At 29.8% G+C, this 26,725-nt stretch overlaps 1 protein-coding gene across 2 annotated transcripts in view; it reads left to right on the top strand.

The window, feature by feature from the left end:
* LOC142318976 (protein GDAP2 homolog) overlaps window positions 1-26,725 on the top strand; it is a 322,594-nt gene that overhangs the window by 252,379 nt on the left and 43,490 nt on the right. For both annotated transcript variants that reach the window (XM_075355719.1, XM_075355728.1), the window contains exon 9: window positions 19,014-19,167. In XM_075355719.1, coding sequence (XP_075211834.1) covers window positions 19,014-19,167 — 154 coding nt within the window. The remainder of the gene's footprint in view (window positions 1-19,013; window positions 19,168-26,725) is intronic.

Raw genomic sequence — 26,725 nt, forward strand, 5'->3', positions numbered from 1 at the left:
TGTCTCAATTATGGTATATAACGATAAAATAAAGCGTTACAAAAATAACCGATTTCAACGTGAAATTTATAAAAACGTGTTAAATATTTGTTTCAATTTACATTGAAATGTAAATGTAATTTACTTGTTTAAATGTTTAAATGTTATTTTACTTAATGTTTTTGCCTGAATTTTTCTTAAGGAATTGTTAAACGGCCCTATCCCATCCATGTTAAAGTTACCTTATTTTAGGTACATTTTTCTCTAGTGTAGGTGAGTTGGGGAGCTGAAATTTATGATGATTACGGAATATATTACTAAAAATATACGATAAACCGAATATGTAAATATTGTCGCGTGTTTGCGGTTCGACAAGGATATTGAGAGACTAACAAACGTAAAAATGTCTTATAAAAACAATTTATTACTCTAAAAATATATAAAATTAATAATAATAATAATTATATATTATACACAAAACAGTAATTCAAATAAAACAGCAAAATTTATTTAATGACAAATTATAAATACTAGAATTCAGTTCAATTTACTAAAAATATTATAGTGACTATTATAACATTAATGCATTAACAGCAGGATTAGAGACTAGAAAAGTCTAAAGTTCATAAAATTCAGTTTCTGCAAGTATTATTACTTTTCCTGTTTTTAAAAGAACTACTCTATACTTTATGAATGAATGTAATACTGACACTTCCATTACTGTTGACCAATAACTCACCAAACAACTTGTATTCAGCTAGGGTCCTTACTGGAATACTCGTGACCTACTCTTCACTCGTTAACAAAAGCTTACTCTTATCGCTTGTTATCACGAATGCGCCGAACACGACCTCGCAAAACTACCGACTGTCCGCTGGTCCCCGACATTATTTATATTCTTCTGGCCTGGAGAACCAGTACCCGACCCGTTCGTTTAATAGTTGAAAGCGTAATAATTTTCATTGTCCGCGCCCTTGCGTTTTTCTATATTGAGGTCCGGTAATACTTCTGGTCGAACAAGAGCTTTAGGAGATGCCGTTGTTTGTATTACAAAGAACAAATAGTTAAACGGACCCATTATTATAAAAAAAGAATGTCTTGGTTTCTTCTAGATTCTTCTTTATTTATTTTCTCCCTCTTTCCTCTTAATTGGAAGAAACCCGTTTCCTGGCCCGTTACAATATAATAACGAATAATTCAATAATTTTTTTCTAGTATGTTTTTCTGTAATCTAATTGGTTAATGTGGTTTTACCGCAGGTAGTTTTACTTTAAATGTGCGAACATTTAAAGCAATTGTCTTTAATCATTTTTGGAATGCTAGTGTCAAAAATTAAAAAAAAGAAAAGCTTTTTGGGGAAAAGCGAAAAATCGGCATCCTATCCTCTTCTTTATTTGGCCAAATCCATCCCGGCTTTTATAATTCTTTTGAAAAAATAAATTTTTCTTGTGAAAAAACACTGTAAACAATTTTAAAATAGCAGACCGCTACCCCTTATCAGCAAAGTTTAGCAGATACTGCTATTTTAGAAAAAATAAAGTGCTGGCAGTGTTATAAAATCAAAATGAACTAACTGAATCGTTCATAAAAACAACAGAGCAAAGCTAGATAGGTAGTCATGGTAAAGGAAAAACGTTTCCTGTAGCTGGGGTTCATCTAGCGTTGTTCATAGTTGGCAAAATCGCGTGTAATATTACTTGTGCAAATGTATTATTAACACACAAACAATTTATCTATATAAAAATAGCGCCATAATGTGCAGGAAAATTAATATTTTTATAAATAAATATATTTTAAAAACAATGAAATTTTGTCCCTGAGAGCCGGCCGTACAACTTTCCTTAATATCAGATTATTTTTATCAATAAATTATCATCAAACCTCAACCTCAGCAGGAATTAAAGGAAAATTAAAATGATAAGTTGTAAACTCGGTTCCGGTATGACAAAATTGGTAATAAAATAGTATATCGGTAGTATGTTAAACCACAGGTTATCGTGCTAATTCCTGCATCGATAAATAGATCTTTTATTCTGATAGATTTCCTAGTAATGAGAATCGGTGGTTTAAGTATAGATTATATAAAAAAATGACTATTTCAAACATTTATATTTCATAATAAAAATATGTTAAAATTACAGGATAAATTAGATAATATTCAGAAATATTTGAAATTTCACTACCATGTTATAAATATTCTATATGCCCTCCATCTGCTCCACGGATAACATCAAGATGTTAGCTGAATTCTATCGCAACGCGTTGCATCCCTCTTGTTACAAAGGTTACTGCAGTTGTGATCCTGATTTTCAGCTCATCCGGACCATCATGTAATTGTGGAATATAAACACTTAGTTTCATATACCAGCACAAGAAAAAATCACAAGATGTAATGTAATGTCTGAGAATCTTAAGGCCAAGAATGTAGTGCCAAGTCTTGGGTTCCCGTACGCCCTATCCAGTGTTGAGGTAATGTTTCATTTATTTACTAGGTTGTGCCGATGTGGCGGGGCTGCTGAAAAATAAATTCTTCAGAGACTTTATTTCGTTTTCGAAAAACCCAGACCCGAAGCGTCTAAAGTTAAAACATTCCTTATTGTGTTTCCTTCAAAAAAAAAAGAGAGCCACAAATTATTGTCAACGAAGCCGCACAAAAAAAAACTCGTAACGTTTGGTGAATCTCGCTCCTGATGTACAATCTAGTGCGAATTCTGTCTCAAATCCCCATACGCGAACATCGGTATAATCTGAAATCCAAGAGTCGTCTTAACACACGCCAGTCATTTGAAGGATTGCAAGTTCTCGGCTAACGCGACGAGTAGACTTAATCCGGCTTCGCTAAAAATCCTCTTGAATACGTTGTACATTTTCCTCTGAAACGAGTCCAATGCCTTGGACTCTTCCCCTTTCATAAATGATTCTTCAAATCGTTTACATCAGTGACGAATGTTCTTAGCCGATGTTGGATAAATCCTGAAACGTACGCTTATTACGGACTGTGTCTTGCTAAATTGTATAATACAAATCGCCTTCTGTGGCATAGACGCCGTTTTGTTAACGACTGAGGTTAGTGTACGTTTGAGCGCTAGTATTGCAATCTGGAGGCCGGTATTTGAAACTCTAGGACGCACTTTTTTAAGTAGTGCAAATTCCATTCACTGACAGGTGCGTGGTTGCACAGGCGTATAATTTTAAAATCGGGTCTTTTTTTTATGCACGCTGTATTTTAGAGTACCTCGTTATCAGTAAAGTTCATTCCACTTATGTTTAAACATGATTTAATTACCATTCGATTATTGCCTGTATGTGTTTCTGAGCTTACTAAAAATGCCTAGTGCTGCATATATTAGTATTATTAAATTATTTTTGAAATTAACGTAATATATATTAAGTCGTTTATTTTCACGTTTGTTATTTTTTCTCTCTCATTTTGTGCTTTGCGTTTCGGGAGACGGACGATATATACAAAACTTCTTTCTGTTCGGTAGGATTGGTAATATTACTTACGCTTGAACGGTTTGTTCACATGAATTCCAAACGTAAGTGAAATAGATCGCAGTTTCTAACTGTAATCTGACTACCAAAAAAAGCACGTGAATTTTAGTTGTTATAATTTGTAAATTGATAATTAGAAAAGAAGGAAACAAATAAAGTGTGAAGCACGTTCAGTTTTGCATTAGTTTATTACAAATTCATTTTAACTGCGACAAACTTAATTTACTTTTGCAGAAAACCACGGGAAAATAGGGGCTTTTTAACATTTTTTCCCCCGTATATCCAATTTCGTACTTTCAAACTTTGCCAAAATAGTTCTATAAAATAGTGAATCGATTGATGTCTGAATATATTACTCCGTCTTGTTAGAAGCTGAACTTTTTTTCACGATCTGTTAACTGAGCGTAGAATTATTCGTAAACTGTACGGTATACTTCTGTACTGATAGTCTGGTACAAATGTGTTAGCCCCATTATACCATATCCAAAAACAGCACACCATACGTCGATTTTCTCATCATGAAGTGGACACTAAAACGGCTAGTAATCCGTTCAGTCATCCAACCCCGAGTGTACTGCGAATTAACATGCCCAAATAAATAAAACGATACCACATCTGATATGAAATACAGCATCTGGTCTATGTACCCATCGACAATATTTTTGAAAAGCCAATCGTTATAACACTGGTCGACAAAATTTAATTTTTTGTTTGTTAAATGAGTGTGAATGGCTGATTCTTATAGTAATTTATTTTTTACGCTGGTTTCATTTAAGTTAATAGGTTTTTTATCGGGCTATAATTTTGTAATTGAAATTTCTTTTGAAACAGAAAATGTGTGGTAAACATAATGACAATACGTTACATGCATTTTGCACTCATCTAAAATCTATTTCTTTTTATTTTCTGCTGTAGATAGATCCCTCTTTAGATTCGAATAGTAGTCGGCTAACATTTTTGGGTTCCATTTTCCTTGGTATCGTGTTTCCATTGTAGATATCTCCTGGTGAAAGCGTTCCCCATGTTCATCACAGACAGCGCTGAGATTGTTGGGGAAAAATTCCAAATGTGAATGTAAGAAGTGGATTTTGAGTGACATCTTCCACCCAAATTCTTTGTAGTTTTGAAGGAGTTCATTCACAACTTCTCTATAGTTACTGGCCTTATGGTTTCCAAGGAAGTTGTTTAGCAAATTTTGAAATGATTTTCATGCAGCAACCTCCAAGTCGTTCAAACATTCTTCAAATTCCGGATCACTCATTAGTTTTCTTATCTGTGGTCGAACAAATATACCTTCCTTTATTTTAGTATGCTTATATTAGGGAATTTGTTTTGTAAAAACTGAATCCCTGCACCATACGACCATCGCTTTAACAAAATATGTGAATAAACCTAGCTTAATGTGTAGCGACAGAAGATACATTTTTTCTGGTTTTGCTATACCTGATTAACAAAATTCTTCTCTCCTACAGTCAACACCTCTCTATTTGGCCACTGCTCTTTTATGCAATGGTTTTTTCTATCTCTACTATCCCACTCGCACAAAAAGCAACAGAACTTGCAGTCCAAGTAAAAGCGCCATTATTTTCAGATCTTCACAAATATGCCATAATATTTCTCATACCTAATCCTGCTCAATACAGGTTTCATATTTTCATTAAAATCCTTCATGTAAACAGCGTATGCTAATGGTATTGATGGTTATTTATTTCCAATGTGAAGTAGAACAGCTTTCAAACTAAGCTTTGACGAGTCAATAAAAGGTCACCATTCATCAGGATGGTGCGTATGTTCCAAAGTTTCCAGTAAAGAGTCCACATCATTACAGAATGCTAAGTTTTCGTACCGAGAAAAAATGTTCAAATTCTGAATGTCACGGAAAGCACTTATTTTAGTGTTTGATTGTAAAAGATGCCATCCTTTCTGCCATTATTTCTGCTTGATTTTTTGATAAATTTATATCACGAACCATATCGTTTAATTCTAACCGATTAATTAAATGGGGTTCAGTATATCTATTTTCTAAAATGTTTGGATCTCTTTCAAACTTTTCTTTATCTCCTGATAAGTCGGCACAAGATTAGACATTTTCATATTTATCCGAGTTCCATGTTTCTGGGGTACTGGAACTGGAAGCTCTTGGCTATGTGGCACTGGCCGCATGGCAGAGGGACTATAAAGTTATTTAACAGTACGTCTAGTTAGCTATTCTCCCAGATATCTTTATTACACAAAAATAACAGTCTGTGGTGTGATCCTTCAGTACTCTCGAAACCATTGGGATTGCAAACGGCATGCGATGAGATCTATTTAGCCAACCAGTCAACAATGTTACACAAGAATTGTGTAACAGTACAATTAGGTATTTGTACCTAATTTACATCCAAAATACAGTTCATACGACTTTTTTTATCAGTGGAGTTATATTTCTTTACCGAGACTTCAATGTTATCTCAACACAGATATAGCAGAAATTATTTGGTTGATTAATGCACCTGCAAGACATTGTTATTATATTACAAAAACTAATATTTTTTTTTAAAAGAAACTTTTAAAAACACACTAATTTAATAAGCATACTCTATTGAATGCATATATCCGCAAATACGAAAGCCAGCTACAAAAGAGAATGTTACACCACGAGAACTCGCTCTTGAATGAGAATTAAAGATATTTCTCTAGTGTGCAGTGTGCACGACAGTTTTGTAGTAAACATAATAACAAAAATAATCAATGAGAGGATGATATGTTCATAGTAAGATAGAAATAGGAAGAATGAGTCACATTCTTTGTTCATTTTAATTAGTGTGTAAATAATAAATACAATGACTAATATCTTAACAAATCAATGTGACAACAATTAAGGGACTGTAATAAATAAACAAAATTTATTTAGTTGATAAAAAATGTAATAAAATAAAATACGTTCGCAAAATTCGACGCTTATGGAGTTCATGAATAATACTACCTGAAAATGAGAACGGTAGTAATAAAAAGACTAAGCCAAGAAGAATTCTGCTTATTTGAAATCAGCATGAAAAATAATATAAAATCAGTTATTCACTCTCATTAACAAAATCATTGCTGGTCAGTGTAATTAAGACATTTCGATTTTTCTGTTCTCTTAAGTTGTTACACGATAACTGTTTCAGATTTAATCGTAAAGATTCGTGCGGCAAGATGCGTATTTTTCACCAAAATACTATGTGTATTTTGCTGTGGTAACGTACGTATATATTTTTTCAGACTGGAAAGGAAATTCTTTGAATATCGGCTATGGCCTTTAAAACCGTAACGGAAGGTTATCTATTTCGTTTTGGGTTTGAAAACGACCCTCGTTCCACAATGTTCTAACTCCATGCTGGGATGATCGCATTTGGAAAACTTTCTGCTATTATACGGCGCGTTTCTTGAACGGATTCTAAATGCACTTACGCTTTCGCTATAGCAACCCTTTCCTCGATTGAGTAAAGAATTTTAGAAAAAACACAATTGCAAAGAACGAAACTACACTCCACTGAAGCAAGAATAGTTTTCAATCGACAACAATAGACGAGATAATATCAACCAACCAATAGTGGCATTAGTAGTAGTAGTAGCATTAAAAGCGCCTCAATAATTGCAGTTCCAGCCGGCTCGAGTTCGGTTTTAAGTTGCTCTCCCGGTATATATATTTATTTATTTTAATAAAAAGTAATATAATAATTCTGATATTTTTTTAATTACTAGCGACCTCAGAAATACAAAATAGAAAAAAAATGATGTGATCTGAAGTAAATTACTCACAGACCCCTATTTATAAAAATGTTAAGAAAATATTACATGCTGAACAACGTATAAATAAAATTTGCATAAACTTAGTTAATTACTCATAACAAAAAGAAAAGAATTAAAAATTACACTTTTAATAATAAAGCCGTTTAAGTCGTACACCCCAGTAAGTAAGTAAGTAGTAAAAAATAAATATTTTGAATACGAGTATCAAAAGAAATTAAAATTAAAAGTTTACATAAACCAATTCTCCCAATTACCGTGATAAATAACAAATTACCACTAGAAATAGCAGCTTGTAACATTGTGATCAATAGAGCGCTTAATTATATAGATAACAATGTCTTAGCTGATTGACATTTAATATAACAAAGTACGTAGCAGTAAATAATATTTAAAACCACTTTTTTTTTTATATTTTACCTGTGTTAAAGGCAGAATGTCTTGTTTTCAAAAGTCATCATAATTTATAACCTAACGAAACCAAGTTCGTAAATACGTATGATTACACCTTTCGTATATTAAAATTTTTTTACAAACAACCTTTTGTTTTTTTTATTACAAACTAAACATTGGAGGCTCTGTAAATGATTTAAAGGCAACTGCAAAAGTAAATTCTGTCTATTTATTATTTAAATAAACAGAAAAGACTTCAAAATAGAATTAATCTTCACTGTGTGAAACAGTTGTTTTGCGTGGAAGGAAAAAGGTTCTTGGTCGATTCGAAACAGTACATGCAAAACAAATTTGTAATTTTAAAAATCAAGTGATCTTATAAGCCGTAATTTTTTTTTTTTTTTATATATATTTCCGTTTCAACGCGTTTGTTAAATCGGAAATTTTTTCCATATCAGTTAAATACTGTGTAGATAATTCTGTGGCTGGTCATTTTATGTCGTTCGTTCTTAGTAATTTTTTCGTTTCGTATACCGAAGTATAGGTGTGGTACGCTGTTATGGGCGCGTTCCGTCAGAAATGGAGCATCGGTTGTAACAAAACGGATTTCGATTAAATAGTAAGCAAATAAAAACTAAAATATGAACACGTTTGAAAAACTACAATTTCAGGCAATAAATATTATACGAGTATTAAGTGACGCGTTATTTATTCTCGGTTAATTTTGTTCTGATGTAAACCGATTGAATCGTGAAATGTTTTCTAATTGGCTCCTTAAATAGTAGCGAATAAGAGCATGCACAATGCGTACAGTAAATGTCTGAGACTAGATCTAAAATATGCCGGTAAACGACTAGCAAAAGAACATGCGTATATTCACCGTATGTGTTACAGGGAATGAGTCATTTTTATTACGATCACCCTGTCTGTTTACAGGAACTAAGAAAAAATAAGGTACGGTAGATCGATTGGTCTTGACCGTTATTATTGGTCAGCCGGTTATTATTCCTTCATCTGAAATGTTACTTTGCTACCTTCTTGTGGCAAATTAAAAATTAAATTCTAAGAAATAAGACAAAAATATATTTGGAAAATTTTCTTTATCTATTCAAAAATATGGCAAAAGGTTGTTAAGCATACAAATATGCTGTTTAAACCACCTTTGTTTAAATTCAGTATAAATTACTTTCTGGATTCACCCGACAAAAGTTAAGAAATTATTAATAACATATATTCCTCCGGCAAGTGGCAGTACCGGTTGTGTAACTGATGCCAGAATTCTACACCTTGCAACTTTAGTCTTATTCCGGGAGTTCTAAAATTTCTATGCGGCTAATAAACATAATAAAAATGGAAAGCTCTTTTTTAAAGAATACTACCGCAGGCGGTTCTAATCAGTCATGTCACAAGAACGTGCTACCGGCCATCTCGGATTCTGCGGCGACCTGATACAAAAAAGACATCGAGTCGGTCGGAGGACTCATGCGATTAAACAGAATCTAAAATAAAATAAAAAAATGTTTTATAGGAACAATAAATGTAAATTCGCTCATAAAAACAGGTAAACTAATGGAATTAACATAATTATTAAATAAATTCCGAATTAAAATTTGTGCGATCCAGGAAACGAAATTCCAGGACGAAAATAACTTTAAGAGCGAAAATTTTAAAATCCTAAACAGAAAGCCAGCAGAAAACATTAAGGGCACAAAGAATCTTAAATGTTTCGGAACGGCTTTCTTAGTCGATAAATGGTACGAAAATAATAATATAAATTTCCATTCTCCAAATAATAATAATAGGCTTTCTATTCTTACAGTAAAGTGTAAAAATAAATATTACGACTTAATTAACTGCCACCAGCCTGTAAATAAGGATAACATCACTAATCAAAATCAGAATTTATACACCATCTGGAGAAGAAAATTACAATTTTATGGGCATTTATACAGAATGAGTGAAAACAGATTAACAAAATAAATATTTTAACTTTTATAAAAGTTGAACTATTAAAATTAGCGAGTTTAAAGAAGTAGAAAACGATCTTAAAATTTTAAAAATCTCCAAAGAAATCTGTTTAAATAGAGACCAGCTTAGAAAGTTAATCAAAGAATCTAAGTTTCCAGAGAAGCAGGATAAGAACAGTACAGGAAGAAAGTGGACCGAGGAAGAAAACAACAGAGTGAAGAAATGAAAAAATTTTGGAAAACTAAAGAAATTCCAAACTATTATGTAAATGTAATCCTTAGTGGTCAAAAAATAACATACATTGTTAATATATGTAAAAAATAAAAGTCTACTTCCTGAGAAAACAGATACATACACTATGGAATCTGATTCTTCTATCTAAAAACATACCATCAATGTATATTTAGATGTATGATGATGGGTACTTGGTTTCACCAAAACTCCTCAATGAATGAGGGTGAAAAAATTTCAAACACCTGTAACCCTCTTTTAACCTCCTCACTAAAATTATATTGAGGAAAATTAATAATTTTACTTCTTTTGTAGTTATGCTAATACTTGAGCACATGTTGAATATTGCTTTTTGTGTATGCACACATTTAACAATTTTTATGTTATGTGTTTTCTTGATGTTTTATTTCCGAACAGAGGATTTGTGTGCTCATTTTTTCATTTTTCTTATAATTTTTTTCATATTTTTTAACCCCTTACAAAGTTTTACATTTAAAATTTGCTAAACTTATAATATGCTATTCTTTTTTTTTTTGTAGCATAGCTGCCTGTTTTATTTTTACTTGTCTAAAAGACACATCTAAAACTATTATTTCTTATCATTACTTTTTCAGTGGTAAAAGTTTGTTTCTATATTTTTTGTTTAAATTCTAAAAGTAATTTGAAATTTACTTGTGTGTGAAATAACAAATATTAGCCCTATTAGAAAAGAAAATAATCTGTATTTTTGTTATTTTATATGTATGACTATATGTCAGTAATATAGTAGAATAGTTACAGAATTATGCTATTGTCTATTGTTTGTTTGATAATTATATTTAAATCATTATATTAAAATAATTTGGAAGCAGGATTTTCAAGTTTATATGATTCCTAGTTTGATATAAGAACTTTGGTAAACTGTATAATTTTGAGAATTAATTGATCAGAATTTGTATATAAGAACTTTTTTTTAGCTGATGTGGAAAAATCTTATTCTGTAAGTGTTGTACAATGTCTTTTCTGAATGTCCAGCTTGTGAATGATTGAACATCAATGGAAACACTAACTGAATAATTTTTTTTATATTGCAGCTCCTGTGTTTTTTTCATGATTACATTTACAAATGGAAGATCTTTCTTTCTTTTTGTTTTTTTTTTTGTGTGATTTTTTATTATGTAATTTAAACAACATACAAGTATTTATTTTTTAGATATAAAAATTAGTAATAGTAACAATTATAATACAAAATTTATGGGGAAATAAAATATTAACAGCAGTAATTTTACTTGTTTAAAAGCTTATTCAGATAAACCAGAATGCTTCATCTACTTAATTATGTTTGAGAATTTTTTTCATAAATTATTAAAATATAGTAGATATTTATATGGATTTTTTGTGAATTACAGAATCGGACTTTCAGACAATTAGGACGTATAATTTTTTTTTTCATGTAAAACCTTGATTTTTAGTATTTCTAATTAAAATATATACATTTTTTATTCCTATTTTATTAAATTATTATTTCTGAGAAGTGGAATTTGTTACAGGGAGCTACTTTAAGCAAAACCGTGATAAAAATGTATAAATTTGTAATTTCATGAGGGAAAATGTGCATATAAGTAGAACATGAGATATTAGTCTTGTTCATATTTGGTATGACCAGTTTCTAAGATAGTGCAATTATTTGACCTTTAACTATTATTGTGCATGGTAGCATAATAGTTATTTAGTTAACAACACATATATTAGAATTTGAACCTATTCTTACAGCTTAATAGAAAGCTATTGCTTTATTTTCTTCTTGATTTCTGTGATATTTATTCACATTTGTATGTATAAAATAAAATAAATTTTCCCTACTTATAATAAATGTTTTTTTATGAAATTTCTTCATATTAAAAAATGTTGATGTTTCACTCTTATTATGTAATTCTTTCCAAGTTCCAATTTAGAATTAAAAAAAAGAATATATATATATATATTTCTTTTTTAATCTATATATTTATAGATATATTTCTATATATCTGTATATTTCTATTTTAATTTTCAAGCTATATATTCTGTTAACGAAGTAAAATGTTTTTATCATCTTTTGTTCTTTTATTTAATTTTTTTTCCATTATACTCTGGAAATATTCTTAGAAATTGTTATCTTACAAACATTTATTTTCTGTTATCTTAAGCAGTGAAACAGTTTTAAAATAAATAACCTGGGAACTGCAAACAAGTTGTATTTTTTATGAGTTGTTTAATTTAACTGTGTATAAAATTTATAAACCATAATTTTTAGGTGTATATATTGTTTACCATTATAAGTTTATATTTGCACCGTGTAAAATTACATGTATCTGATTACAAAATAAGTTTATGTTACATATTTTCATGCATGCATGAGTACACATTCACCATGCATTTTGTTTATACGTATATGACATTGTCTTCTCGTCATTTATATCGTGGAATGAATGTAACATTACAAATATATTAAATTAATGCATTCTGATTATTTTGTTATATCTATTGTTTTTGACATTAATTTTAGCGATTTATATAAGTTTATAATTTAGCAAGTATATCAAAACTTATTTTTAATTATCTGTTAAAAATTTTCCTGTATTTCATTTTCAGTTACCGTAAATATTGTCTGAACTAGCAACATGTTGAATAAAATGTACAATTTAACATTAGGAATATAGTAATTGTTTTTTTGTATTAATTAATTTTAGATTTTAAAGTATGGAAAATATATTATTGAAAGTGAAATAATATTATAAAAACTCCCATTGATTTCCATGTACGTAAAACTTTGGAACATCGTGGTAATAACCAAAAAGTCTATAGAATAATACGACTAAAGATGATTTTTTTTTTTTGGCGTAACTGTTAGGATAACTCTGGTATTAACCTCTCAAAACTTCTAAGGAACTTTATCCACCTCAAAAACTAGAATTTAAATTTGGTTTCTCATTAATAATTCAGTTACTTTAACATGCAGTAAAAAATTCTGAAGGTTGTGTTAGTCCAATCTTTGGTAGCTCTTTGGTATATGAAAGTAAAACAGTTTGCTTCTTCATAAGTTTTAAGCTGGTAACCCCAAAGTATAATGACGTGTTGCTTCTATCCTGGCTAAGGATACACAAGTCTTCTGAGAGATCGTAGACGATATGATTGGCTTTTCCATTGAGGTGACATATTCCTTTGGTTGAGGCTATTTGTCTCATTCCACAGTCTTTCTGTGGGTAGATCATCCCTTAATTACTGTTCACCTCTTCCCTCTTCTGTAGTTTTCTGTGGGTTTTTTTATAGATCTCCATCTGATCTGTGTTAAGATGTAGAAACTTCCTTGGAATTCTGTGTTTTTGATAATTATGCATTTCAGTAGGATGTAGGTCTGTGTATAGATTCCATTTTCTATTAAATAGCTCTATCTGATGCTAATGTGCTTATTACGTAAAGCCGGGCTTCCTAACCCTTCTTAATTAAATATTGCATAGAAAAACTGAAACAAATTAATTTTGAGATAGTTTTCTTTTTCATTTAATTCTCTGTTCTGTTCTCGTTCTGTGATAATCATTTAATCTCATATCATTTTTACCGCACTTACATCTAAGTTATCTGTTTGTGTATTCCATCTTCTATAATGATTTCCTTCTTATCCCTCTTCCCAAATTTAGTAAACTTGTGTATCCATATCCTCTAACCTAGTTTGTTTCTGTACAAGATAGTATCATAAATTTTACTTCTCTCTCACTCTCTCTCTCCCCATTCATCTTAAACTTTTCATTTAAAATTTGATTGGCCCCCATAATTTTCAACATCCTTTTTTAACATTGCATTTCATAGGCCTCTGTTCTTTTCATATCTGACCTTTTTTGTGTTTCACAATCATAAAACATTTACTTCATACAAATATTTTAAACAATTTTATATTTGATACTGGCAGACATCATCTTCCATGATAACTATTCTTGCTTGTGTCAGTCTGCTTTTGACATTTACTTTCTCCATATTGTAATTTTATACCTTAAATTAAAAAAAGGTTTATAACTTCTTGTACATTATGTTAATCTACTTAATTCCTGATTATCTTTCTTATCCTTGGTTATTTAACATTCTGAAATGGCCTTTTTATTATTATTCTATTAATTTATTCTATCGTGTTGTTTTAGATATAATTGCTTTATTATATTTTATAGAAATACTATTCAAAATTTATTTTTAATGCAAAATTCTTTTTCTCATTTTTACATTTTTTTTTCAAAATTTTATATTTTGCAACTTGTTTATAAAAAATAATTCACTACTGTCAGATTTAATTTATTACTTCAGATATTTAAAACCTAAATTATGTAGTAATGTAATGAACAATCCACATTTAACTGCCTACAAGAACTATCGTACTGTCTAATAAACTTTTGAAGTGCAACCTTGAGTTATAAAAAAATACAGCTGTAATGTTATAAATATTTATTGTTTATTTGTTGTAAATATTTAAGAAGTTTTTTTTTTTTGTTAGGTGATAGAAAGATTTATAGATGTTAATGTATACATATTTTTTCTCATTATTTTTATTTAATATTTTCCTCTCCATATCTTTATCAAACTTATTTCTTAATTTTTGGTTTATTTATTATTGAGATTTTCAGTGGTTATCTAGAGTTCACTTGCTTAACGCTATCGTCGAAATCGGTGTAATTTAAAATAAAATATACAGTGTTTATAAATTGGCGGGCTGGCTATACTTTTTCGAATTTTACTTGTAAAACTAAACAAAAGATATCCTTAGGAAAAAATGGCAGTTTCTCCTTTGTTCTCCCACTGTCCGCCATTTTGTTATTTTTGTATAAAAATGCATATTTCAAGATTTGATAGACGAATCACATTAATATTTGGTAAGCGTCTTGATAATAAAGTTTTAAAATTGACAAAACATCAGGACTTAAATACCTTCGAAAATTATAAAATGGCGGGCATGTTCATTTTTCAATCCGGTATATCTCCATAAATATAAGTTTTATCAAAATGTATATTTTTACTAAAATATTAAGCATTTTATTTTTAACAAAATGACATTTAATTTATTTTTAAATCTGTTAAAAAATAGCAGAGTTGTAACAGAAAATTGATATGGTAATTTTGTGTCTGTTTTCATATCCTCCACTTTACGTTCACTTCAATTAAATATGAATTGTTTTTATTTATTGTTAATTCCACTATTGTAAATTAGTATCAAATTAAGGAATAATTTTCTCACAATACAGTTTAATATTAAATAATAATAAAACAATTGATATTAATTTTTCACTTTTGAATAATTTACACAGCGACTATTACTGCTGATCATGTTAAAAATGTAAAAATGAAGTTTCTTTCAACAGGAATGGTGTTCAAAACTATCATACCCACCGTATCTGGTGCGTCGAAAATTCTCATGGTACTTTCCAAAGTAGCCATCAACAAAGATTTTTCCTGAACATATGGGTAGGCATTTTTAATGACTATCTTTTGGGTTTTGTCATTCTACCATATCATTTAAGTGGAAAAAAATTATCTTGCCCATTTGCTGAAAATCTTCCACATTTTTTGAAACCTGTACAATTAAGCGGAAACATATGGTTTCACCATGTTGGAGCTCCAGCACATTTCAGTCAGTTGGTATCAGATTTCCTGCATGAAACTTTCCATGAAAAAATGGATAGACTGTGGATGGCCAGTGCCCTGGATTGCCCAGGGGGCGATCACCTGATTTAAACCCTCGACTTCTACCTGTGAGACCATTTAAAACATATTGTTTATTCAACTCCAGTAATCAACATTGAGGATATTCAACAAAGGAACCAAAATGGATTTCAAGAAATTAGGAATACTCCCGGAATTTTTGAACGGTTAAGACAATCTCTCAGAAAAACTGGAGACTTGTGTAATCTCAAATGGTGGACACTTTGAACATCTCCTATAACTTTTAACAATTGTTAACTGTTTGTTTAAAAAAAAGTATACCTATTGTTGTACAACAATTAACGTAAGATTATCACAGGTAGCTGTTTTATTTTTTTAATTATTAGTTCTATTATTGTGAGAAAATTATTTAATTTGATATTAATTTACAATACTAGAATTAAAAATAAAGAAAAACAATTAATATTTTACGTTTAATTAACTTTAATTAAACGTAAAGTGGACATGAAAACAGACACAAAATTACAATAATTTTCTGCCATAACTTGGCTATTTGTTAACCGATTTAAAAAAATAAAATGTCTTTGTGTTCAAAATAAAAGGCTTAATATTTCAGCAAATAACATAAATTTTGATAAAACTAATATTTACAGAATATAACAGATTGAAAAATAAACATGGCCGTCATTTTGTAATTTGCAAAGGTATTTAAGTCCTGGTTTTTTGCTAAATTTAAAACTTTATTACCAAGACGCTTACCAAATATTAATGTGATTTGTCTATCCAAACTTGAGATATAAATTTTTATATAAAAATAACAAAATGGCGGACAGGGGGAGAACGAAGGAGAAATTGCCATTTTTCCTAAGGATATTTTTTTTTTTAGTTTTCCAAGTAGAATGTTAAAAAGTATAGCCAGCCCACCATTTTAGAAACACTATTTTTTACCTTACATTATTCTTCTCAGATAAAGAACATTTTTCAGGTTCTTTGATTTTTTTTTCATTAGCATTCTTCCTGAATAAGAGACACATTTAGTTGCCTGCTTTTTATGTAAATCCCATATAGTATGCAGTATAATACAGTATGCAGTATAATACAGTTATAGTATGCAGTTAAATAGTTTGGTTGCTGTAATTTTTGAAATTCTTTTATGTTTTACTAAACTGGTTGCGTTTAATTTCGCTGGTTTGTATATTTTAGGAGGCAAATAATTTTCAATTGATCAAAATCAGAAATAATTGGCCTCCATTTCTCCAAAAAACCCAACAAATTATTATAACCATTCACTTTCTAAAATGAGATGAGGAAGGGGATTCTCATTATCACTTTCAACATACTTCCTCCGACTCAATCATTTTGTAAATTCTTATTTTTATGATCTATTTTGTCTAAAACCACAACAGAATTGATTTTATCAGCATTTAAATAAAATTGAATCTAATATTTAACATTATGATGAAATAGCAAAGGCTGAAATTATTAGAAGGTTTATCAAATTTTAAGTAAGTAAAATTAATCTTCTTCCTAAATTAAATTGCAACAGGAATGAAAAAAAAAAATAATGTAATTTATGAAATTAAAAATAAATCTTTTTTTTTTATTTTAATTTCATCATTAATTACTAATATTACATAATTACTAATAATTATAGTTATTTGATTTGATAAACCGATTCCAAACTTTTCTGATTCTTCAGTCTTAAATATTTATTTTAACAGACAGCTTAAGTTCTTTTAACACTGTGATACTGTTACTTAAGCCGAACTTAAAAACTATAAATAATAAATCCACCTTGCCATTAGTGAACTTCATAATTGATAGATTGCAGACTGGTTTGTGATTATGATTAAAATCCATTTTCATTGTTGAGTTTATTTGGTCTCTGTTTTTGAAACGGTTTTTATTTTTTTATATGGTTCTTCAAAATTTTCTTGTTTTCCTGTTAGTGTGTATTATCAGTTTTTTGAAATAATATTAAATGACTCAATTGAAATCATTAAGTTTTATAAAACCTTTTGAGGAATACTCAATTAATGTTTATTATTTTATTAAAGAGAGATTCATTCAAATTTTATTTCTGGTTCATATTTGTTTCACACTTTTATTTAAATGTCTCATGTAGCTCATGGAAAGTTCATGTGTGCCACGATGTGATGATACTGATACCAATGTTAAAAAACCCACTATTTTTTTAATTTATAACAAACAATAACTTATCTTATTGGTTTTAATAAATTAATTTTTATATTATTGGAAGACTATGCTTGTAAAAATAAGCTGACAATTATTGAATTTAACTGTCAGAAAACAACAGATATTTCATATGTAATATAGTTTATCCAATATATATGATATAATTATTTTATTTATTTATTTATTCAGGAACTGCTTTTCATGCTGCATTATATTTTGCAGTTTTGCCCTGTAGTGTGAGCATGCATCTATGCATGAAAACGCAAAACCTGATCAGACCATTTACATTTTTAAATTTTCTCGCTCCTTAATTCCTTTCTACTGACCATCATTCTGTTGTTGGGTTTTAATTAACAACACATCCTAGCTTGCAGACAACAGTTTTACTTAACATACAAATAAAAAACAAATACACCTATCTACAGATGATGATTCAACAGAATTACTATGATATCCATAAACAACTGAAAATTCATATACATCAATAATTATATTAATTTTAATGAATTACCATTTTGTTGCCATTTAGCTAGTTTGTAGATAGACTCAGATGAGTAGATGAGCACTTGCTACACATCACAAGCATTTTTTAACAGTTGTAAAGTAATTTATTAAGTTGTTCTTTTGTCGTATTTGTAATTTTATTTTTTCGATTGAATTAAGATTTGCAATCTTAAATTTATAAGATCAAAGGTACTTTCTTTGAAATAAACTAAAATTACCAGCCAGTTGTTATACTAATTATTATACTAGCCTTTTAACCAGTGGTCTCCAAAGCAAAGTGATACTTGGGAGTACGCCAAAGAAGTAGTATAAATAATAAATAATTTGATTTTTGACTACGCCCATGTGCGCATGCACACACACACACACACACACACACACACACAATCACATACACACATTATATTATATCACAGTCTGTGAGATACTACTTAGAATTTTTTTTTTGTCTTGGGATATGTGAACAAAAAAGTTTAGAGATCGCTGCTCTAGTTTGAGAGGTTCTTGGTTCAATTTCTAATCTAAACATCTATATCTTAGCTACATAATTTATTATTATTTTTTTTATAATGTGTGATTAACATCATAAATCAAAAATGTTAAATAAATTTACGAAATAAATTGATAAGCTGTGAATTCCCGTAATTTAATTTGATGAGTCTTACTAAAATTACAGCAAAGTCACAAAATGAAGTTTTTTTTGCATTCTGAATGTTAATTTTGAAAGTTTGATAAACATGAAACTTATATGAATAGGTAATTGTTTTATTACTCTGAATATTTCTTACAGATTTTGTTTTTTTTTCTTTCAGATATGAGAGACTGTTGCGAAGAGCCAAAACAGAAGATTTGTCAGAAGTTTCAGGTATTGGATGTTTATACCAAAGTGGAGTTGACCGATTTGGGAGACCAGTTATTGTCTTCGTTGGAAAATGGTTTCGTTTCAAAGAGATTAATTTGGATAAGGTCATTTTTTTAATTTTATATATGACATTTATGAATAATTATAATCTTTTTAACTTGTTTGTTTCCTTTTAGTTTTCTGTTGATCTGGTTTTTAGAATTCTTATGATAGAGTTGAATTATCGTAAATGATTTCATTTATTAGATTTAGTTTTTAATGAACATTATGATTTCAGATCATTTAAAAGAATATTACATATTAATATTCATGGACTTTTTTTTATTGAGATTGTAGAAAAATATTAAGTGAATGACCGCAGTATAATTTTCAGGTGGATAATTGTATAAGGTAGTCAAACTGGTTAGTGGTAAATACACTTACTAGTCAGACTAGTTGATGTTGAATATAAATCATCTGATATTTGCATAATCATTATTATGTATGATTATTACGTATGTGCATGTTTTTTATTACAGTGTATGTGTACGTTTAGTTAGAAATAAATTTTAGATTTAGTAAGAATCTAAATCACAGATTATATTTCATGGTGGGTGTTTTTTATCTCTTTTTTCTCAAGTTACTCGTACTTAAAAATAGATAGTTTCATCAGTTATTTTTAATTTATTTATTCATTGTGAATTACTTATCAAAATGTTTAACTCTTAAATATGCCTTGCAGATTTAGCAAACAAGACGTAGATGGAGGCGAATCTGTGTGTTATAAGTCATAATGTGTTAATAAAACATATTAAATATTTATGAAACAGAAGTTTCAATTTATTTACATTATTTATTTTTTTCCATTTTTAATCTCATTTTAAGTCAAAAAAATTAACTCGTCATTCTTTTAACCACGATCAATAATATATAAAATAAATTAATGCTTTTATTACAAAATTTACATCATGTGCATATGTTGCATACCGTAACAAAATGGTTGCAGGCAACCTGAAATTAAGATGTAGGTCAGCCTGTGAAAATATCATACTAACCTCAAGAATAGCAAACATCCCATACCAGGCATTCTAAGGAAAATGTGGCATGTAGTGGTTTCCCATTGCCTTCTGAACAAAATATACTATTGCATATTCTGTACACCAAACCTGAAAAGCAATTTTGTTTTCAATCTACTAAAATTTTGACTATAATTAACTGTATAAATATTAAAGATTAGATGACAAACATATTAAATAGACCTTACCTATTGCAGAAAGAATTTACTTAAACTACATTTTTTTTTATTGAACTGTACTTTGATTGTAAAATCAAAATGAGATAGTGAATGATGTCACATATAAAAAAAAAATGCAGTTTTTTTCTACGTACAGATCCCAGTAACTAATGAAACAAGAAAAACTGAGAATAAATTTACTATTTCAGAAAAATAAATAAATCTTTTATTGTAATCGTTACTTAATAACGCATGAGATGTGTTGTAAAATAAATTATAATATAAAAGATAGATCTGATAAAAGTCCTATTATTAATTATTTAAATATAAATACATGAATTAATTTTAAACGTAAATATTACTACAAAATAATTAACAATTCAGAAAATTATAACTAAATTGCAATTCAACCATTGAAAATTATTTTGAGCACATATTTATGCACATGTTGAATGGGATGCAGGTAAAGCAAGTTTTTTTTTAATGTGTATTATTTAAAAATTCAACAGAATAATATTGTTTACATAAAAGAAAAAAATTGAATTGTATTTTAAATAATTTGGTGGGAAGAGTTTTCAGAAGGTTTGGTAATTTGTTAAAAATCACAACGGAAGCATAAGGAATTATGTGCACAATTCTCAGCATGAATTGTTCTGATGTGAAAACAATTCTTTCATTAAAACCGTTTTTAAAAGTTATGAAGCATATGCTTGCTGGTTTAATGATAATTTGTCTATCTTATTGTTATTTAGATTGAATTAAATATTAAATTACACCCCCAAAAATTTGAGCTTAGCAAAAATTAAATAATTAACATTTTTTAATTGTTGAGGTTTGATTATATATCTAAATAGATATTTACAATCAACACCTAATTATTACAGAGATAGAAGAATAATTGCTAACATTTACAAGAACCAAACAGCAACAGTAATAATTGAAAATAAGAAAGGGAGTCTTACAAGGATGTTCCCTATCCCTGTTACTCTTTAATCTTTTATGTAGAACTAGCAGTTAATGATGTTAAAGAACAATTTAGATTCGGTGTAACAGTACAAGGTGAAAAGATAAAGATGCTACGATTTGCTGATGATATAGTAATTCTAGCCGAGAGTAAAAAGGATTTAGAAGAAACAGTGAACGGGATGGATGAAGTCCTGCGCAACAACTATCGCATGAAAATAAACAAGAACAAAACAAAAGTAATGAAATATAGTAGAAATAACAAAGATGGACCACTGAATGTGAAAATAGGAGGAGAAAAGATTATGGAGGTAGAAGAATTTTGTTATTTGGGAAGTAAAATTACTAAAGATGGACGAAGCAGGAGCGATATAAAATGCCGAATAGCACAAGCGAAACGAGCCTTCAGTCAGAAATATAATTTGTTTACATCAAAAATGAATTTAAATGTCAGGAAAAGATTTTTGAAAGTATATGTTTGGAGTGTCGCTTTATATGGAAGTGAAACTTGGACAATCGGAGTATCAGAAGAAAAGATTAGAAGCTTTTGAAATGTGGTACTATAGGAGAATGTTAAAAATCAGATGGGTGTATGAAGTGACAAATGAAGAGGTGTTGCGGCAAATAGATGAAGGAAGAAGCATTTGGAAAAATATAGCTAAACAAAGAGACAGACTTATAGGCCACATATTAAGGCATCCTGGAATAGTCGCTTTAATATTGGAAGGACAGGTAGAAGGAAAAAATTGCACAGGCAGGCCACATTTGGAATATGTAAAACAAATTGTTAGGGATGTAGGATGTAGGGGGTACACCGAAATGAAACGACTGGCACTAGGTAGGGAATCTTGGAGAGCTGCATCAAACCAGTCAAATGACTGAAGAAAAAAAACCTAATTATTTATGAGTAACTGGTGTAGGTCTTCCACAAAGAAGTTGAAACTTTAAAAATTTCACAAAATCAAAAAAATAAAAGAAAATTGAAGAAAGAAATCAAGAAAAGCATTTAAAGTAAACATTTATTTTGCTAGAATTGGAATGGGTAGTTTACATTGGTAAAAATATTTGATAAAGATAACATAAATGAAAGCAAGAATATTAACGGTAACTGAGAATATAACTACAGCAACAGCAACAGAAAGGGCTAGAAATTAATTGAAGGACTGTGTATGAACACCACTTCTCGAAAATTGAGAAAGTCAGTTATGCCTGTAAGATTAAATTAAAGAAGGTGTTTTGCAAATAAAAGAAAAGTCATGATTTCATTCAGTAATTAAGAAACACTTTAGATTAATTAATAAAATTGTTTATTTAATGAATTATGTATAAAAACAAAAGTGAAAAATTAATGTTATTTAATATGTTAATTCTTTTATGATATATGTAGTTAGTTTTTGTTGATGATATTTGTATGCCAGCATATGTTCCTGACTTTAATTTTTTAAGAGTTTTATTGGTCATACCCATGTAAATTCTAAATAATAAATTGTATATAAATTTTGTAAAGTTTAGACAAACATATAAAAAAATAAAAACAAAAAGAATCTTATCTTATTTGTTTAATGAACAAATAAGATCTGAAAATTATGTTGGGATGCAAGAAATACTGCATTTAATATAGTTTACACTAATAAATTATCTGCTTCATAAAAATAGAATTATCTATTATTAATAATCTCAATAGTATTAATAGCAGTAGGTTTGATAATTATTATCAGTTTTAATTTGAAACAATAGAATTATTATTTTTTATCTTTAAAAAAAATTTGATTATTTAACATGTTCAACTTGTTGAAAACACTGCATACTGTGAAAGTGTTGCTGAAAAGAAAAAATATTAAGAAAATGAGTGTAATTTTATTAAATCTCTTTATTGTAGTGGTCTGAAAATTTATACATAATTTTTAGTCTCCTAGCTTCCCAGAACAAAACATGATCAATGATAATTTATAATTTTTTTTTTTTGAAAATTCAAATAATTCATCAACATAGACCACTGTGCTAATTAAATTCAAAGCGTGTGTGTGTATTTATTGTTATTATTATCTTTTATGACAACATAGGATCACTTTAGTCTGTCCATTATTCAAGTCTCTTCGATGGGACTGATTGGGCCTTGCAGTCCTCCCAGTAAGTGCAGTGCTCAGTTACCTGAGTAAACCTTTTGAAAGGGTGCTGGTTAAAATCAGCCTCACCAAGTTGGTGGAAGATGTCCAGGGATGAATCACACTTCTGAGTCTCCCTTGAGGCACATACCATCTTGGTATTCTCCTAGTTCTTTCTCAAGTAGTGAATCGATTCTGTTGAGGATGATTCTTGAAAGAATTTTGTATGTTGTGTCTAGAAGTGAGATTCCCCTGTCATTTTTAGGGTCTACTTTGTCCCCTTTTATGTCTAGTGGATGAATGAGGACTGTTGTCCAGTGTTCTGATAATTTTTCTTTGATATTGACAAGCTGTTGATGAAGGACAATTTTTGCTGATCTTCCTGCATGTTTCCAGATCTCTACAAAAGTCTGATCTTGTCACACTGCTTTGTAATTCTTCATTTCACCAAGTGCTTGGTAGATACTTCTTTTATTATGGGAGGTTGATGTTTTTTGTGGTGTTGAAGTTTAGGAGTTGTGTCGGTTCTTCGCAATTTAGGAGTTTGTTGAAATATTTACCTAGGGTTTCTGCATTGTCTTTATTGTTATGGACCATTTTACCATTTTCATTCTTTATTTATTATGGTTGGGGATTCATATTGTAGGAGCTGATTTTTTAAGGTTTTGTAGTATTCTCTCAATTGTATTTTATTTAATTCTCGTGTTGACTTCAGTGTGTGTTTTTATTCTCCTTAGTGTTGGGTGGTTTCTTTCTTTGTTTTATTCGATTTTGGAAGGATATTTCTGATTTTTGGGATTAGTGAAATAGCCTTGCTTTTGGTGTCTTTTCTTCACTGTTTCATTACATTTACTGTTCCACCATTGATGTTTTTATGGGATTTTATTGGGGTTAATTCTTCTGTGTTAAATGGGATTTTATTGGGGTTAATTCTTCAAGTTTATCTGTGATTATTACTTTTTCGGTTGCTTTTTGGTAATTTTCATTCTTGATTATTTGGGTAGGGTCCATCTTTCCTTTAGTTTTAGGGGCTTGATATTGTTGCTGTCTTTGGATAGTAGATATTAATTTTAATTTTGACTACATTGTAGTTTGAGCATGTGTCTACTACTTGGAGGACTTTTATGTTGTAGATCTCTGTGTGGTGGTGTTTGTCTATAAAGACATGGTCTAATTGCCATTCTCCTTTATTGTAGACAGGTTATTTGAAGGTTTTGAGTTTTTAAGGTTTCCTCTTGAAATATGTGGATTTTGAGATTAGTTTGTGATTTCTTTAGAGATCAACAAGTCTCTGCCCATTTTTGTTTATTTTCTTTTGGGCAGGCCATTCTCCAATGATGTCATAATTTCTCTGCCCAGTTGACCATTGAAGTCTCTAATTAATTGCTTAACCTGCTTTTTGGGGATCTTATTTATAATCAGGTCAAGTAGATCCCAGAACTTTTCTGTTCCTTTACGGTCTTGGATATTTTTATTATTACTGGGTGCATGGGCATTTATTACAGTGTAGATTTTTTTAGATGCTTTTAGGGTGAGTGTTGAGATTCTTGGGGACTGTGACTTGAATTCTTGTGTGGAGTTTATTATTTTGAGGCTGACTAAAAAGCCTGTTCCAAACTGTGGGACATTTTTCATTACTCTCTTCCCAGGTATACCTTTATAGAGCCTATATCCTTGAGATTCCATGGCATTCTGGTTGGTGTTTTTTATTTCCTCTAGACACACGATGAGAATTTTGTGTTCGTCCATTAGGTCAGTTATTATTTTTATTTTACCAGACTGCATGAGCAAGTTTATGTGTGAGTGGAAATGTAAGTGATTTGCTTTAATTTGATATTGACTTTATATTTTTCTTGTTCGTGTGTATAGTGTTCAAGCATTCCAATGCTTTCAATTGCATGTTATCTTCCAAGTGGCAATCCACTGTATCTGAATGTTGCCTTCTCTGAATTCTGGTGTTGCTTATTTCTGTTGGTAGAGTATTCCTTAAAAGACCTTTAATAGTTGACTGTGGTGGGACTACGTCCCGAGTTACAACTTTAAATGTGATCTCGTGAGCTGTGATTTGATGATAAATGAAGCTGTGAAGTGAAGTTTGTTTAGATTCAGTTCACCAGACAAATTTCTCCTATTTGTTTCGGATATATCCAGGCTTGTGGAGGCTCAATGAGACTTTGTAAAGTTGTTATTTTGGAGAAAAGTTGTCTTATCCTAAACATTACGGCCATATATATATCATGAATCACAAAGTTCTCCCAGGACTTTCATAATCAATTCTACTTGTGAAAGTAATAGAAAAGTTCATATAAACATTATTCCTAAAACGCTTTGATGCGAATTAAGATTAGTGAAAAATTTCGCATGGTTTTCAGCTGCTCCATTGAAATGTTTATATTGAAATATTTAGGATGTTAATTAAGGGGCAGAATTAGTGATTTTTTATGGTTTTTGACCTAAAAAATTGAATAAAGTAGGTTCCAGTACCATATCTGCAGTCATTTTTGAGAAATCTAAGGTGAAAACCAATAAATCGGGATAAAAAACCCCTGTTTTTTATGTTTTGACATACAATAACTTTATAGAATGGGTAATAAATACATAAAACCTTTAAACAAAATGGTGTATGATGATAAATAAAATAAAGAAAACTTAGAAAAATTCTAATTTTATTAAGAAACAGTACATTACTACATTTGTCAGAGAAGTACTTATTTACAACAGAGGAATATGGTATTCATTTTGGGTATATGTAACGGTAATGCTACACTGTTGCACTAAAATGTGAAATAATTTTTTTTATTGTAGGATTCCAGATTCTAAAACAACTGGTGCAACTTTTCGCAATATTCGGGAAACAAGTTCACTACATAGTATACATTATAGCTACGAATGATCTATCCAACGCTGTTATATGTTATGAGCTACCTAACACTGTTATTGATGAAATTATTATCAATGCTGCTCAGGTGTCAGTACATAGTGTCTTTCTAAGCGGATTGGAGTTTCACATTCTATGGTTTGGAGGGCACTTAAACTAAACAAGTTTTATCTTTATCTTAAACAGCCAGTTCAATATCTACATCTAGGAGATGGTCTGCTTTGCTTGGAGTTCTGCAACTGGTGGAGTACAAATCAACAACTCTACAAGTATGTTTTGTTTATCAACTAGACACATTTCTTTCGGGATGGCATCAACAACAACTTACACAATGAGCATATATGGGGAGAAGTAAATCCTCACGAATTATTGAAGGCAATTTTCAAAACTTCAATGTATGGTATGGCCGTCTTCACAATCAGCTGTTTGAATTATTCATATTACTTAGACGCTTAAATGCTAAGGTCTACTTTCATTTTCTTCAAGAAGAATTACCAAGTAGA

This window comes from Lycorma delicatula, chromosome 1 (assembly GCF_047948215.1).
Source record: "Lycorma delicatula isolate Av1 chromosome 1, ASM4794821v1, whole genome shotgun sequence".
NCBI classification, from domain to species: domain Eukaryota; kingdom Metazoa; phylum Arthropoda; class Insecta; order Hemiptera; family Fulgoridae; genus Lycorma; species Lycorma delicatula.